At 35.8% G+C, this 17,274-nt stretch overlaps 1 protein-coding gene across 2 annotated transcripts in view; it reads right to left on the bottom strand.

Moving 5' to 3' along the window:
* Positions 1-16,905, bottom strand: part of ssp3 (SCAPER domain-containing protein short spindle 3) — a 169,173-nt gene extending 152,268 nt beyond the window's left edge. Inside the window, exons 1-3 of one of the 2 annotated variants that reach the window (XM_089646332.1) lie at positions 16,549-16,905; positions 3,973-4,187; positions 795-3,725 (exon numbers count right to left, since the gene is read on the bottom strand). In XM_089646332.1, coding sequence (XP_089502458.1) covers positions 795-3,725; positions 3,973-4,187; positions 16,549-16,633 — 3,231 coding nt within the window. In that variant the 5' untranslated portion in view covers positions 16,634-16,905. Of the gene's footprint in view, positions 1-794; positions 3,726-3,972; positions 4,188-6,829; positions 6,899-16,548 lie in introns of those variants that run through there. The other variant, XM_089646333.1, reaches the window with a different exon arrangement.
* Between the last annotated feature and the right edge of the window lie 369 nt (positions 16,906-17,274).

Raw genomic sequence — 17,274 nt, 5'->3', positions numbered from 1 at the left:
TCGACGCTAGTTCGAACAAGAATGATGACGTCACATTCTCAAGATTCACGGGAAGCCATACGCGAGCCCAGCCGGCTCCAATGGAACCGGTATGGGGAGTGGGGAATAATACGCTTTTAATCACTTAGGGCAGGTCTACTAATATTCATACGTCTATGGTTTTATGTCAATATATTATGTTAAAAAAAATTGTATATTTGGGAGTAAAAAAAAATCAAATTTTGGAGTGGGGCGACTATGGTACGTACATCATTTTTTATGGGCTTCTTACAATACGCCAATCCCAAAAAAAATTGTAAAAAAAATGTGAGAGTGAATATTCAAGCATTTATACAATATCTATAGTCACTGACATACATATATCTCTATTTTTTTTAATTTGACATTTATTTTCAAGGCAACATTGAAAAATTATTTGTATTAAAAATTATTTGCCCACTTGTCTGAAAAAATTTTATTAAAAAGCGAGTAATTTCTAAGTGGTATCGAGAATTATGCGATGAACAAAGTTCACCCAAAATAAGATAAAACTGGCCTAACTTCAGATGCACAGACACACCCACAACACATTTCTATCGGTTCACATCTTCAGTTGTTAGCAACAAATATTAAATTATATATTAGTTTGCGTATGTTAGAGCATACAACAATGTGATATAATTCATATTTTCAGTAAGTAAAAATATCATGGTATGGTCTACTGTTGAGATATCCATTACAACCCCATTTACTGTTACATAAATACTTGTATATGAGAAAAAGGATACAACAGATCTGGATGAATGAATTTTTACCTCAGTATCATCCGTCTCAGTGTCCATATCGAAGTCCGACCCCTGCTGCAACTCCTGGATCTGCTGGTTCAGTAGTTCTTCTTCCTCAGACAGCTTCCTCTGGTCTTCTTCAGACTGCCAATCCAGCGCTAGGTCCATCTTCCTCTCATTTTCCTCAATCTGATTGGTCATCATCTCAATCTCATTTGCCTCCGTGTCCAAATTATCCGAAACGGTATCTTTTGCCTCGTCATTATCCCCATCGTAAACTTCAGAACTTTTCAGCAACTTTAAGTCCGCGTCTATGCTTATTTCACTCAAAGTCAATTTCTCATTCATGGCTGTTATGTGTTCTAGAGATGTGGAAGTGCAACTATCACTATTCAAGCTTTCCAGTGATAAATGAACTGTTGTTTTGATCTTGGGAGAAGAATCAAAATCGGGCATTTTGAAAACGGTTTTCTTTGCAACAACGGTAATCCGTCCAACATTTTCCTCCGAGGGTAATTTGCACTCGCTCAAATCTTCCGAAGAGAAATGCATTTTTGTATACTTCCCTTTGAATTTCTTTGATCTCGGCAAATAATCTGAATCGTCAAAAATCTTTTCAGAATACTTTGCATCGATGAATTGAAGATCTTTCGGTGAGATGCATTTAGTAATATACTTCATGGACTCCTTAGCACCTTTAGACTTCATTCCTGTAATATCTGACTTCTGTCTCAGCATGTTAGAGTTGCCTTTTAATTCGGCATTCTTTTTGTTTTCTGGTTTCTTCTTTTGTTTTGATGCTTCGCTTTTCTTCTTGCCGGCGTAATCTTTGTTGGATGAATTATTTTCAACTGTGATAGCGAGTTTGACAAAATCGCTTATCTTTGACTTTCCTTCTTTGGGTGATTCAATCATGTTGAGTGTTGGGAGACTGGCAGTTGCTGATGGTTGATGGTACCTATTTGCCCAGTGGGAGCTAGATTTCTTAGCCTGACTATTTTTATTCAATCTTCTAGATTTGACTGTTAGCCAGCCATCATTGCCACCTTGGTTGATAAGACCTCCATTGCCATCGATGATATTCAAAACTTCAACAGAACCTGCAAAACTCCCATTGTACATATGGCTTTCCCCGTCAGGACACAGAGTTCTTATACTCTCATTGGATTCGACGTGTGATAGCTCGTGCCTCGAGTTTACAATAGTCTCGGAAGAACTGTACATGGCGTCAGAGCAAGGGAAAGGAGACGGCTGCAAGAAATTAAAGTATGGTTTGACATCATTCTTAAAACCGTTTGTCAAAGAATTAGGTTTGTCACTTTTGTCAGTGGTGCTCTTGGTAACGGGTGTTTCTTTTTTGATCGGTAAATTGTTAGGTCTAAGTATATTGTTGGCCACTTTGGGTTTGGTCATTTCTACTCTGCTGAGGTTACTAGTGACACGGGTTGTGTTTCCTTCAAACAGTTTGCCCCGGCCGACGGTCAGATTGAAGGGGTAACTTCCGACATTGCGATTAGGGACCTGTTTAACATTATTCCTATTGACATTAACTGGTTTTGCTTCAATCTTTCTGCAAGGCCCTTGTTTGATTTCAGCAATAGTTTTACTTCTCATCATCTTGCTGTCATTGACGGTAATTTTAACATGGGGTTTGTTAGTAGCTGCTACATGCTTTGTGGGTACACTACCGGCAGAACTCGAGGTAACCAAGGTATTTGGTTTGGACTCAGTAAAGGGGTGTCTTCCGGCAGGGACTGTGGTAATGGCAGGTTTTGGTTTAGAGGCAGCTTGAGAATAAGCCGGCTTTGAAACAAGCGCAATAGGATTATCAGAATCATTTGAAATTTTTGCATTTTCATCAGTGGCTTCCTCCTGTCTGTCATTTTTCATATGAACAATTTCTGGGATTTGTTCATCATACTCGGCAGATTTCATATCTACTTTAACAACAGCTGGATCATTTACAGAAGCAGTAATTTCTATATTTTTAGCGTTCATTTGATGAACAGATTCGGGAATTGTATCAATATTCTTAACAATAACAACAGTATCTTCAGACATCTTGATAGACTTGGCGACATTTAAGTGTTCATTTTCTAAAGCATCTAGAATATCAGTAGTATGTTTGACATGTGCGGGCAAAGCAGGTTTTTTAGCATCAGTACTTTTTTTAATCACAGCCTTGGGTTTATCATTCAACTTTTGAACAATTTCAGTACTGTTTCCAGCGTTGCTTTCGCTACTCAGAACATTTTTACTTGAATTCTTTCTGATAACGATAGCTTTCCTGGGCGTGGGTAAAGATGGGAATTCTGTTGCAGTTCCAATCTCAACTTTAGGTAATTTTTCTGGTGTACCAGGGACACTCAGAGTTTTTCTTGAAAGAACATCCTGTTTTGACGAGTCTCCGTGTTCATCCACAATCTGTTCCTCTTCTGTCCTGATAGTGTTTGCGTCACCTCCAGCTCTCAAATCATCTTCACTTTTGCTTACACTATTGGCAACTTGTCCTTCAATGATCTTTTCAACTTTGCTAAAGAAGGCATTAGTGATGTCAGCTTTCTGCTTAGGACTGAGGCAACCTGCCATAGTTCTTGGGCTGATCTTTCCAGAAGAGCTGGGAGAGATTTTGTGCGATGTGAGGTTTGGGCTTACTTTCCCGGTAGAAGAGCACGGGCTGTTCTTTCCGGAGAGACATGGGCTGTTTTTACCAGAAACAGACGGTGAACTCTTACAAGATCTGGTTTTTCTAAGTTCCGGTTTGGCTGGACTAGTTTTGCGGACTTCCCAGGCGAGGCTGAGAGGCCTGTTGGGGGACGGAGTGTTGTCGTAGTCCCACTTGAGCCGGAACCACTCGCAGAGAGATTTGAAGTCTCGAGTGTAGTTCTCGAGAACGAGGATTACCTCCTGGCATTCAGACATGTTCTCGTGATTCTCCACCGTGTTATAGATTTCACCAATCTGGAAAACAAACAAAGATTTTTTGAACTACATGAACGGTCAGACAGAGTTTAACTGGTATTATTCGTAAGACTATGAAGTTACACACTCTGGAGGTAGGTTAATTAAGACTATCAAATACAGCAGTCGTGCTATTTTATTAGAATACTCACTACCACATCTCATTTACAGAAGTGAGCAAAAAGAATTTGGTTAACCACAGCATAACACCAAAGCAACTTCTACAACTCTATAAGAGTATACTCACGGCGCGTTGCAAGTTCCCGAACAGCAGTCCCCAGTAGCGCGCTTGCAGCTCGGAACGCTTATCGCGGCCAGTGGAGGCGGAGCGCACGCGCGCGCAAGCCTTGCCCTTGTCCTTCATGGCGTCCCCCTTGCGCTGATCCGTGGTCATGTGGTACAGCGGCGAGTCGGACATGGGAGACAGGGGAGCCCGGGGTGGCTTTCGGCACACTTTGTTTCCTAGAACAGAAAGTGGATGATATTTCAATCACTTGCGACAAAGATTTATTAAACTGGAACGTTCTTCTGGGCAGGACAACTAGCAAGAAGGATGGATGAAAATTGGAAGATGGGAGTTCTAAACATAGCAAACCAAGGCAAACTACCCAGACAAAGATATCAGAGAATTAGAAGGGAAAGGTCTTACTAAAACGGGAGTCCTAAACATAGGTAACTGTATGGTGACAGCAGACTTGGGAAAACTACCCAGACAAACATATCAGAGAACTAGAATTAGAAGGGAAAAGTCTTAATACTTTGAAAACGTATTTGATGAATAAATAAAACAGTTAATTTTAGTAAAATTGTATGTGCATCAATTCATTTTTATTTTTAGCTACCAATATCGTACTGTTAAAATTCACTACAAGCAGATAGAATTTAAAACAGATTATGAATGAGGTTATTTTTTGTCATACATATGATGCAATAAATTACTGTATTTAGCGGAACTGATCAATTACACTTGAAGCCAACATCCTGCTTTGTAATTCGATGGAACATTAAATTTTGTATTATTTACTAATAATGTTTGCTAGAGTTTTTGCAAACTGGTACAAATAAAAGTCAAAATAATATATCTGGCAATTTTGAATATGCATTGCTGAACTGTCAAATCTCATTAAATTGTTTAACTTTGAATAATAAAAAAATGAAACTTGAATGCAGCATTTTCCATTTCCCGGACGTAAATACATCCGTCGGCTTTTATAGTAATCAAGTAGAATCAAAGCATTATTGCAAAAAAAATATTTGTATATTGCGTGGTCAGTGATCTTAAAAGGTTACCAGAACCTATATCTCCGCCTAATTTATGATAAAAGATGGGCTCTGCGATGCTAAACCCAAGTAATATCAATTGCCAAAGCAAAATGTTCCCGAAGGAAGAAAATCAAAAGCATCATAAAAATTATCATTCAATGAAGCTTTGGGGATCTGGTGAGGAGACACAATGAAAGAGGTTGTGAAGGTCACAGTGCTTTTATTGAGTCAGGATGCCGTAAATGAGATGACTTCAGGACCAATGATGAAGACTCCGGATGCAGGCGGTGAGGTGTTGGTCAATGCGCGGGCCTTAAAGAGTCGACGCCGCTTGCTGGTGACCGGACTCGTGAACGTGTCAAGAACTGGTGAAGACCGTGGGTCTTTCGGGTGCTCCAGTGCTGAACAGGGTAGCCGAAGGTGTGGTGTACCTGGTCGGCGGTTGTGCGGGAGATACATAGACCGGCAAGAATGCCGCGGAGTCTAGGTGTGTGGATGTAGCGCTGGTCAGATGTGCTGGAACCAGGGCGCTGTGATGATCCCATTGGAGTCAATCGATGAGCCGTTCAAAGCCGGGTGTATCGTCCTGTGCGCAGGTTGTCACTCGCGAGACTTGCAAATTGTTGAACGACTAATGACTGACTGACTGCTCGCTGCGTCGGGCCTATTTATGTAGTACAGCCGACGGCGGTAGTAACTACGCGATACCGCTGGTAAACTGGAGACAACTCGCTCAGTCTGGATACTTCTGGTAGTTTCGATGGCGCTGGAATTATGCCTAGGTGATTGTCTAGACCCGATGCGCGGTCATGCGCGAAATCTACCTGGTCACAATCGCAACGTGTTGACGTAGGTAGTTCTCTCAGCGGCACATACTCGTAGGCCGTTGGTAGGAACATAGGAAAGCCGACCGTTTCGCATTGCGTTTGGAGTGTTCTAGATATACCTCGTAGCATCGCTACAAAGCTAAACCTAGTTTCTTGTACATACTTGGGCATGCAATTTTACCATGACTTGAGTAATGACAGGAAAATTAACTTAACATAATTTTTTTAAAAGAAAAACAAATGTTCCAGGGTTTACGAATAACATGACAATATTTTAAAATCTCCTGCGACCACCACAGTAAGCGAAAAATGTTGTGATGAATGACTTAGCCAGCTGAAGAATTGAACTGACACTGTGGGACATACACGCGATGCCAACTCAGCCAGTGACCATAATAAACAAATAACGTAACCTATCATGGAAGTGATTTACCTTACATACTAACCGTATGTTTAAAATTTACAAAAACGACAGTTAAAATAAATGAGTAAGAACCTATATCTCTGCCTATTTTATGATAAAACCAGCTGACAAGTACACAGCATTGCTCAACTTTTCTCTACTTTCAATAAATATAATATGCATGTATTATATATATAAACCTTCCGGAAGAAATTCTCTAAATGATAGTGAAAACCTTATCAAAATCCGTTGCATAGATTAGAATAACACACAGACGCGGATAGGAACTTTGTTTGATACTATTTAGAGAAGACACTAAGCCCTTGAATTTCCAAACAAATGTTCAATTTGATTTTAATTAAACAGAGAAATATAAATTACATAAAAAGTATCATTCAATGAAGCCAAACCTAGTTCCTTGTACATATTTGGGCATGAAGCCATGACTCAAGTGACAACAAAAAAAATGCTTACATAACCTCTCATGGAAGACATTTACCTTACAGACTATCTTCCATCTAACATCTACAAAAACAACAGTAAAGATAAACAGAATAATGAGTTAAAACAAAGACAAAATCAAAAATCAATCAAGAAAAGAGAAAACTTACAGAAAGTCTTTGAACGTGCAACAGATTCACTCAGATCAACAGTTCATATTTGTTTGAATAACTCCCTACAGTTCACTTCAGGCCACCCACTCAAAGATACAATAAATTATTGTATAAGTTGCTACACCTACATCCAGAATTATTGCGTTTGGTATTATTGTTTTGTACTTGTATGTAATATGTAGGTGCAAATAATATGTAGTATTTAAGACGAAGGTATAGGTTTGCTGTATTATTGTGTAGGTTTAGGTAAAATATTATTGTTATAATAAATAGCCACCCACTGGCTATCTTTTTCAGAGTTTTATTGTGGCAAATGCTATGGATTCATGGTATTGCCCAACCTTTTTACATGGCGGTTAGCATGTTAAATGGTAATATCACGTGAATTTTATGTGTGAATGGGGTAAAAAAAAATATATTAATGGAATGGAAAGGGAATTAGTAGAATTAGGATTTATTTATTTATTTATTACACGTCCTGGTGAGCTTTTTTTAAAAAAAAAAATACAAGCATTTTGTATCAGAGTAAACACTTAAAAATTAATACAATAAAGAAGAATGTAATTATAATGGCAAAAATGAATCCTCACGCATATAATTGAATTTAAAAGATTCAACAAAACAAAATAGTAGAAGCGGAGAAGTTATATGGGTACATAGGTCTATTTGTGTCTAGAAGAATAAAAGTGATAGAATATACAACATTTATACTGATTAGTTTTCAAATGAAATATATCAACCAGATCAGAATATTTATTTCGGAGATTGTGAAGTCTCGGAATCGGAGAATTTTGGTAAGCTAGTATCCTGGTGTTATTGAAGTAAAAAGGTAAGAAATGTCGGCATGATTTTTTGGGAACATGGATATTGATACATTGAAGTAATTCGGGACAGTCAATTTTAAAATGTAGCATTCTTTGTAACAGTATTAAATCTGTGCTTATTCTTCTTTCTGAAAGTTTCAATAGAGATAATAAATTATATAGGATTAAAACACTGAAGAGATAAATCAATAAAAACGTGTTGGGGGCACATCCGTGAGCCTGAAGTAAGATCAATTTTACCTTAAAAATCAACATAAAATATTTGGTAAAATTCTAAAATTCCGCAACAATCTATTTACATCAGGGGAGATGGAAAAATGCATTAAAATAAAAATAAAAATTTCCATAGAGTAAATAAAAACACAAAAAGTGCTTTATGAGCATGATCCAGATATAAGCCCAATCGGGGCCTATATTTTAATCCAAAACTGTGTTTTCGAAATTCAAATGGGATGGAGATCAACGGTCTCAGGCGAGTTTCAAGTTCAAAACACACTAAGGACGGGTTGTTTCGGAGAATTTGAATAATTCATCAAATTTCAATGTTCATTTACGGGTTCTGTGAAAGTCCTATTCAAGTTCTGTTATTATATCATTGTAGGCTAGTTGCTTGACAAAACTGAAATAAAAACAGAACTTGAAAAAATCTTTCGCAGAACTTGAAAATGAACGTTGAAATTTGATGAAATGTTCAAATTCTCCGAAACAACCCGTCCTAAGCGTATCTTACAACGTACACTACGCAAGATACGCGTCGCAAAGTATGGCTGTAGCCGCTGAAAATATGCCAAATATATATTAAGTTGCATAAAAAGCAGCCCGTGAGAATTCTGAGCAGCTTCTGCGTGTTCATTCAAATTTGAAGCAAGATGCGTGCTTGACTTCTTGGCCTTATTACACTCGGCGTAACAAGGTATAATACGCATGGTGAGGCCGCGCAGGAGAATTTGTGACGATGTATATGAGTAACTCGACGTAAAATGAGCTGCTTAAGATACGCTCAGTGTGTTTTGACCCTAAGTGAGACGAAACACCGGGCGGTCGGGCTAAATGGATCATTGGTTTGCATTCTAATTTGTATGGAAGGCACTACTAGTGTTACATTCTTTATTATATGAAAAATTCTCAAGTTTTTACCAGTTTTGATGCCATGTTTGATCTTGTTGAAATGATGTAATGTTTGCTGGAGGGTTCCGTTTCAATCTAAATATGCACAAATTATTTAAATAACCCAAACTAAGAACCTAATAACCTAAAAGTTACCCAGGTTTTTACCAGTTTTGATGCCATGTTTGATCTTGTTGGAATGATGAGATGTTTACTGGAGGGTTCCGTTTCAATCTAAATATGCACAAATTATTTAAACAACCCAAACTAAGAACCTAATAACCTAAAAATTACCCAGGTTTTTACCAGTTTCGATGCCATGTTTGATCTTGTTGGAATGATGTAATGTTTGCTGGAGGGTTCCGTTTCAATCTAAATATGAACAAGTTATTTAAACAACCCAAACTAAGAACCTAATAACCTAAAAATTACCCAGGTTTTTACCAGTTTTGATGCCATGTTTGATGTTGTTGGTATGATGTAATGTTTACTGGAGGGTTCAGTTTCAATCTAAATATGCACAAATTATTTAAATAAGCCAAACTAAGAACCTAATAACCTAATTTGTGCTAAATCTAAAAATGCACATATTATTTAAATAACCAATACTAAGAACCTAATAACCTAAAAGTTACCCAGGTTTTTACCAGTTTTGATGCCATGTTTGATGTTGTTGGTATGATGTAATGTTTACTGGAGGGTTCCGTTTCAATCTAAATATGCACAAATTATTTAAAGAAACCCAAACTAAGAACCTAATAACCTAATTTGTGCTAAATCTAAAAATGCACATATTATTTAAATAACCCAATCTAAGAACCTATTAACCTAAAAGTTTCCCAGGTTTTTACCAGTTTTGATGCCATGTTTGATGTTGTTGGTATGATGTAATGTTTACTGGAGGGTTCCGTTTCAATCTAAATATGCACAAATTATTTAAAGAAACCCAAACTAAGAACCTAATAACCTAATTTGTGCTAAATCTAAAAATGCACATATTATTTAAATAACCCAATCTAAGAACCTAATAACCTAAAAATTTCCCAGGTTTTTACCAGTTTTGATGCCATATTTGATGTTGTTGGTATGATGTAATGTTTGCTGGAGGGTTCCGTTTCAATCTAAATATGCACAAATTATTTAAATAACCCAAACTAAGAACCTAATTTGTGAAAATTTTCCATCTGCCCCAATGTAAATAGTTTTTTCTTGTACTAATTGAGTAGAAAGGAAGTGTTATTTCAATAATGGCTAAGAGTGGAAGAGTCTTATTCAGCGTAGTTTTTGGGAACTAGTGAATGAACACACTATTTTTTAAATCTTACAATTTTTTGCAACTGCAGAGTCAAGTATATCAAGCCGTAAGGCAAGTTTGGTGTGATTTTTCACAAAAACAGAGCTAAAAGGGTAGGCCGGAAAATAAGTCTTTGAAATTCAAACAAATAAAATTTGTTTACTAATGTTGTAGGCAGTTATTTACACTATGGTAAACTATTTAATGGAAAGTTAAAAGCTGTCGTCACAAATGCCAGATAAATAATAACCAAACACGGGACAGGATGGGCAATTTAAAAATCATAAAATATTGTAAAAGATATGGCGTCCAAGAAAGTCACATAATAATTTAAAAGCATAATAAATTTGTATCCAATGGCAATATGAGGTTATATTATAAGGTATTTACATCCCATAAACCTTATATGGACTCACCACACCTACATCTGGCACAGATAACCGAACAAAAGATCAAATAAATAAAACTTTTTGTGTGAAATTAGCATTTTACAAATACCACGGGCTTCCCTAAATAGTTTTGAGATCAGAATATTTATTGAGTTAGCAAATATAAACAGAAAAACAGAGAGCAAAATCACAAGTATGGATCTCATAAAACAACTTTTCAAACTAAAGATTGGGTCACTGGGACGTTGGCAAAAACTGTCAACAGATGGCAGCGGCGTTAGTTTATTAGAAAAAACATGAAACTAGAAATAATAAACGATAATGTTGTTATGATGGAAATATAAAATATATTGTAAGCAAACATTGCACTCAATTATAGGTAGTTATTGATATTCAAAATGTTTATTTGTAATTTGTATTAACTCCGCATTTGGGGAAAATTAAATAATAAAAAATCGCTTTTAAAATTTTAATATAATGTCTATTTTTATTAATACAAAATACATTATTTTTTATGGTTTAAGGCGATGCCATACGTAGTAATGAAAAATCATGTGTTTTTGGTTTGAAAATTTGGTCATCAAGAAATGTTTCAGATGCTTTAAATAAATACTGCGAGTAGAATACATCTTGGCCTTTGAAATAATCGAGTATTTTTTAGATAAGTCTTTTTATAAGCCCAGAAAAAATAATGTATAAGACCTATGAAAACTGCTTTAAAGTTAAAAATCTCCTACTTACGAACCCATTTTCGGTTATGATTTTATTGTATAATGTGGCAAAAGTTATTTATAAAATGATCGAAAAAAAATTAAATATTTATGCCTGAACATCCACAAAATAAAATAAAAGGCACTTTTTGGTCATGTTTTTTTCTTGCATAAATCAAAACAGGCGGATGGTGTTAAGCGGGAATTTAAACCTTATCGCCATCTACGTAAGGGTTGTTATTGATAGCGGCTCAATTTAAAATATTACACGACGTAGTGCATTGCCTTAACTAAGGATTGAACATTCCTCCTCAGGTACAGTAGTCAACCTATCTAACAACTGAGCCCAATCCTAATTGGGTAGGATTGAGATTTATTTTGGATACTAAATACTGTAACGACATCCAATTTCAAAGAAATGCATATGTATACGCGATTTCCACCAAAAGTTGATAGAATGCATTGTCATCGACATTGAATCTATTTGCCGAGTTTCAGCTCGATCGGAGGTCAGGAAGTGGGTTAATTTAGATGTATTAAAAAAAAATTATTGTCATAGTTATTTTTTAACAATAGATTTGTTAATTTATATTTTTGAGTACTTCTTAAGAATTGGGAAATTCGGGTCGATATTGGCTTGATTTATACAGGGTGTATCGGCACGTACCCGAAACAAACTTTAACCAGCTATTCCTTAGCACATTTGGAGTAAAAAATGTTATGGGCACTTTGCTGTCCGGTAACATTTTTTTTAATAAAAAATTTACTATTCATATTTTCACCACATGTCACCAATGTTTTATCCTTTGTCAAAGTTTGAAAACCCATCTGGCAATATTTTGTTCGAGTTTCATTGAATAATGTACGTGCGTACCTACGTTGGCGCGCTTTTACAATCACAACGAAATGGCACGGCACCATTCGTCTCATTTTTAACTATTATTATTTAGTGTGTACGAAAGAGCGAGGACACTTTTTGACACACTTGCTAATAACAGCTGTTGTACACGAGAAACAATGCAAATGACAGTGACGGAGTGTGGATTTTTTATTTATTTTGTTTTTAATGGAAAAAAAATATTACCGGACAGCAAAGCGCCCATAACATTTTTTACTCCAAATGTGCTGAGGAATAGCTGGTTAAAGTTTGTCGGGTACTTGCCGATACACCCTGTATAGAGCCATTCTTAAGGAATACCATATCTAGGGCTCTTGGTAAAAGTGGCAGTTCGAGTACTAACTTCTTCAATGGCGGGGATCGCCTTTTTATATAAATATAGAAGATAATATATAATATTTCGATAATATATCAGATGTCTAAACACAGAATACATTAAAATCTCTGCAGGTGCAATTAAAAATATTATAGTATATTAAAAACCATGCAATATTTTTCAGTTAATTCGAACGCGCTCGATCCCCGCCCAAAACTACGTAACTTTCTTGAACCATGTAAAACAGACAATCCAATAATATTCGTCACGAGAGGATTTAATGCTTTTCCCAAGCTGCATGGAATCAACATACAAGTGGGCATGCGCAGTTTCTCAAATTGACTAGGAGCGAGAAAGAAATTCAAGGAATGTACCCAAACACTTTCAGGAATCTCCCATGTACGCATTAATTTCTGCGCACAGAGAAATGCATCAAAGGACTCTTGACTATCGATTTGCCCCACTAGTTGCTAGTAAGCTCCACGACATAGCGCGGAGCAGTCACCAGTTGCCTTGGTGTCTCATCAAAATTCAAGCGTGAAAATGATTAAAGATAAATTTTTACATTAATTTTGTTTAAAGAATTCATTTATTTTGTTGAAGACAAAGCATCTAGCAAGAGTGGGGATTATCCCCACTGTCCCCATGTGAAGAACCTTCACCGCATGGTGATATTTTTTACCGGCCATTTCGATTCTGAATAGTAGTCCCACGATAATGCAATGCTAAGTATCTCAAATTCTGCAAGAAGGTGCAAAAGTATAAATAAGATACAAACAAATTATAAAATGTACAGGTGAAATTATTATCACAACAAGATATACGTTAGTGTACTCTTCACATTATCGCAACTGTATTTACAGTCACTCTAAGCAAATAAATATAGCTAAGTAAACAAACTACTATTTGCATAAATAAACATTCTGATAAAGGAGTACCATTCATAGTTCCGTTGTAACCTCTTCATCTTTCCAGTAAGCAAAGCAATGTATCAGAAAGAGAGGTTACAACAGAGTTCTTAGCGGTAGGAACATACTGGTGTAGACACTGCTCAGTCTAACAGGAAATTTTCACTAGACAAGAACATTTTTTTTTTAAAGTCGTGAAATGCTGCATTAATTACTTATAGAAAATTCAATAATTTTCAAGAGTCGTTTGGTTTCTAAGCAAGATTATTTAAATCCCGTGAATGCAGTAAGCCTTGATTTCTAAATATAAATAAAAATTGGTTCAGGAAACAATAAAGATAAAAATACAATGGGAATGTTAATAAGATTGTATAATAATTACTATGAAGCAGAAACATATGTGAGTGATGCAACAAAAATTATCATCACAAGCAAAATGAAATTTATTCGTCAACAAAACAATTTTCAGCTTGCAGAGTTATTTTCATCAAGCACTATGGAGCTTTGAAATAAGTATTTATTTAACTATTTAAAAACACAACAAGTAAAAAATAAAGTTTTTTTATACATCTGTTTTTATTAATAGATTTGTTTAAAAATATATGTTTTTATTTTGTTTGTGGTTTGACTGAGGACTGATGCTTCCTCCCCAGGGACTGGAATCAACCACGCTAACAACTAAGCAAAATCCCGATTGGGTAGGACTAGGGAATGCAATCCCGCAAGAAAATGTCAATCCAGGTATTTGCGGGACTGAATAATCTTAGTCCCGCTGGATCCAGGTATTTGCGGGATCCAGCAGAGTGGACTTAGATATCTAATCAATCGTATAATAAAGACCTCGATCTTGTTTTTAGAGATTTAAATTTATAACTATAATAAAACAAGTTCTTTGGGACATTTTAAATGATTTATTAATAGGTATACCTTTAGTTAGACATAGGTAAAGTTTAAGTCATAAATTGGCAAAGAATAAGATAAGAAATAAATTTACATAACATACCCGCCTCGGAACAGACTTTGTCTAGTGAGGTGGGTAAAAGAAATCTATGTACACAAATGAAAATAAAATAAACGCCCGGATTGCCGGCACTGAAACTGAAACTTAAATTTAAATAATAACGTTCAAACGATAAACAATATTCTTGTACAATGAGCATCATAAGTTTAATTAAACATTATTTTTGAAATAGCTTCGTAAAAAAGTTAAAGTATTAATTGTGTCATCTGATAAACGGCTTCTGATATTGGACACAAGGTAGCCAGCGGCTGAAAAAGGTCGTTCAGCTTCCACGCTGGTTGGCACAATAGTCATTGCAAATAGCGCATTGTAAGTGAATTGAAGGTATGTGCCTTTTAATCCACCGGACTCGAAGTAATTCATTTCCTTCTTTATCAAAACCTCAAGGTTTCTCATATTATCGTGCGCAGAGTAACACGTATGAGCTGCGCTTCTCTGTAATCTCGCCAGTCCAGCGGGATCCCGCAAAATTTTCGATCGAGATTAGTCCCGCTAAATGTCTGCGGGATCTCGGTATTTCGGGATCCCGGTATACCGGGATTGCATTCCCTAGGTAGGACAGACATTTATTTCATATTAACTGCTGAAATGTCATCCAATTTCAGAGAAATGTGTGCATGCATGATTGCCACCAAAATTTGATAAAATGCATTGCAATTGACAACGTGTCTATCTGCAGAAGTGGGTTAATTTCCACTTCCCAACATGTGATGGAGAAATGAAATAACAGGGTAAATTATGGAATGGAAGACTGGATGACTTGTGGAGAACCTTCGTCTGTGGAAAGATAAACTCCTGCTGATAAATATGCATTCGCATTGAATTTGCATGCATGTGGAACGAGCTACGGTATCTGTATTTTCTCCCTCATATAATCCCAGCCACTATGTGAAGACTCGCATTAACAAATCCATTCCTACAGCCCTTCCCCTAACCTGCCTCACAACATCACCCTACCAGGTGGTGGCTCTTCTAAGGTAAAACAAAAACAGAGATAACAAATATTCACAATTTTAATAATGCATATTATTTATGCAATGTGTATAGGGAAACATTTCCTAAAAATAAGAATATTATGTACTGGACATAAAGATTACGGCCATTGATGTATTATAATATCTATATGTTGATTGCGACTAACAATGTCGGTTGTGTAATAGATAACTGAACTGTTTAAAGTTGTCATTATATGTATAAATTTTTTATGTGATTTTTGGAAAATATCAAAAACAGTATAAATGTAGACAGAAAGCTTTAGAAATTTTAATGAAAAGTTACCAATTTGCACAACATACATTGTTTGTTAGGACAGTCAGAATGATTTATAGTAAAACAACCAAAATACAACAAGGAAATTATTAAAAATTATTTATGGGTTACATAATGCAAGATCCACAATGTAAACCTGCTAATTTATATATCTAAGAGAAGATTGAGAGAAGAAAAGCAAGGGGAAGATCAAAAAGATGATGGTTTGATGTTATCAAACAATAAAATGGCAAAATGGAAGAAATATTGCATCAGGCCATCTAAACGAAAAGAGGTTGTTTTCATTATTATTTGGAGAAGGTTGAATCATGACGATTTTAGTTAAAACCGATAGTGTTTGTATAGAGTTACCTGCAAATATGGGCATGCAGATATCTGCCAGTATTGTGAGAGGATTGCCTTATTAGTCAACCTGTTGTTGGTCAATTGACCCTGAACCTTCCCTATACCACAAAGGCCACAGAATTAATCAATTATTCACTCTAAATACACCAAACACACGCCAATGCACTCACAGACCTATATTATATCGTCAAATTTCATCAATAACCAACTGATTTTACAACAAACCCCGCAAAACGCAACCTACAGACATCGCGACATGTTTCATTTTGACAGTTGATATTATTATTATTTTTGTTATTGACAACAAAGTATTATTTAAAAGGAAATAAACGAACGAGCATGCAACCGTTTCGAAAACTGAATTCAAAATTTCCATATCATAAATAAAAATTGTCTTATTTTGTACACCTACGTGTTGTTCGGAACATTAATTTTTTTAATGTTCGCATTAGATACGTCAATCAAGTTAACCACACTTAAAAATATGTTTGTTTATGTTATTATTTAATGTTTTTCACGGCAAAGAAGACACTATATTGAATTTGTATCATGAATAAGTTAGTTTTATTTGATACGGTGTCAGGTATATTCAAAACATTGTTCGTCTGTCGTGCAATTTATGTTTTTGGACTTACCTGGAGGATCTACGGAGACGTGGAAAGCCACGATATTCTTGGCATCTCTCCCCTCATCCTGAACTAGCTGTCTGACTTCCTCCATCTCGATGAATAAACCAAATTGCGTTTTAAGCTCAACCGAAACTAAAAACAAACACAAAGGGTGACATCACTCGCACGCTGGAAATTCACAAAATCACAAAGCGACTGAAACAAAACTGCGGCCGTTATTGCAAATAATAATTATTGCGAATTTGAATTTGAAAACGATTCACATGTTGACTGAAACGGTTCAGGTTATTTTGAATGCGATGAGTGGGAATGTGTTTACATGAGCCGTAATCTCAGAACGCACGCAGCTGATTACGAATCTGTCAAATTTTGCCAGAACAATAAAATTGTACCGAGAGAATTCCTACACGAATGTGTAGAGTTACACAGAAAAAACCCAACCACCACTAATCGGACGTGGAAAATAATGTATTTACAAACAAAAAATAATAAACATAGGGTAAAATTTTACTAATATAGTACGCACAATCACCAAAAAAATGTTCTTTTTTAAGAAACCCAAACCAAGAACCTTAAAACCTATTTAGAAAATTTATATTTTCTTAGGTGCTTGGTTTGGGTTTATTTTTAAAAAAGATAAAATAAATGGCTTTAAACAAATTTTATTATTCATTAAAGGTTATCGGTGTATCATCATCCCAGATAGCCGCCATATTGATTTTGATTTTAACC

The sequence above is a fragment of the Hesperophylax consimilis genome, chromosome 24 (genome assembly GCF_061612785.1).
Source record: "Hesperophylax consimilis isolate HC1 chromosome 24, BYU_Hcon_1.0, whole genome shotgun sequence".
Lineage (NCBI taxonomy): Eukaryota > Metazoa > Arthropoda > Insecta > Trichoptera > Limnephilidae > Hesperophylax > Hesperophylax consimilis.
The sequence above is the reverse complement of the archived record's forward strand: the minus strand, read 5'-3'. Positions and strand labels throughout refer to the sequence as shown.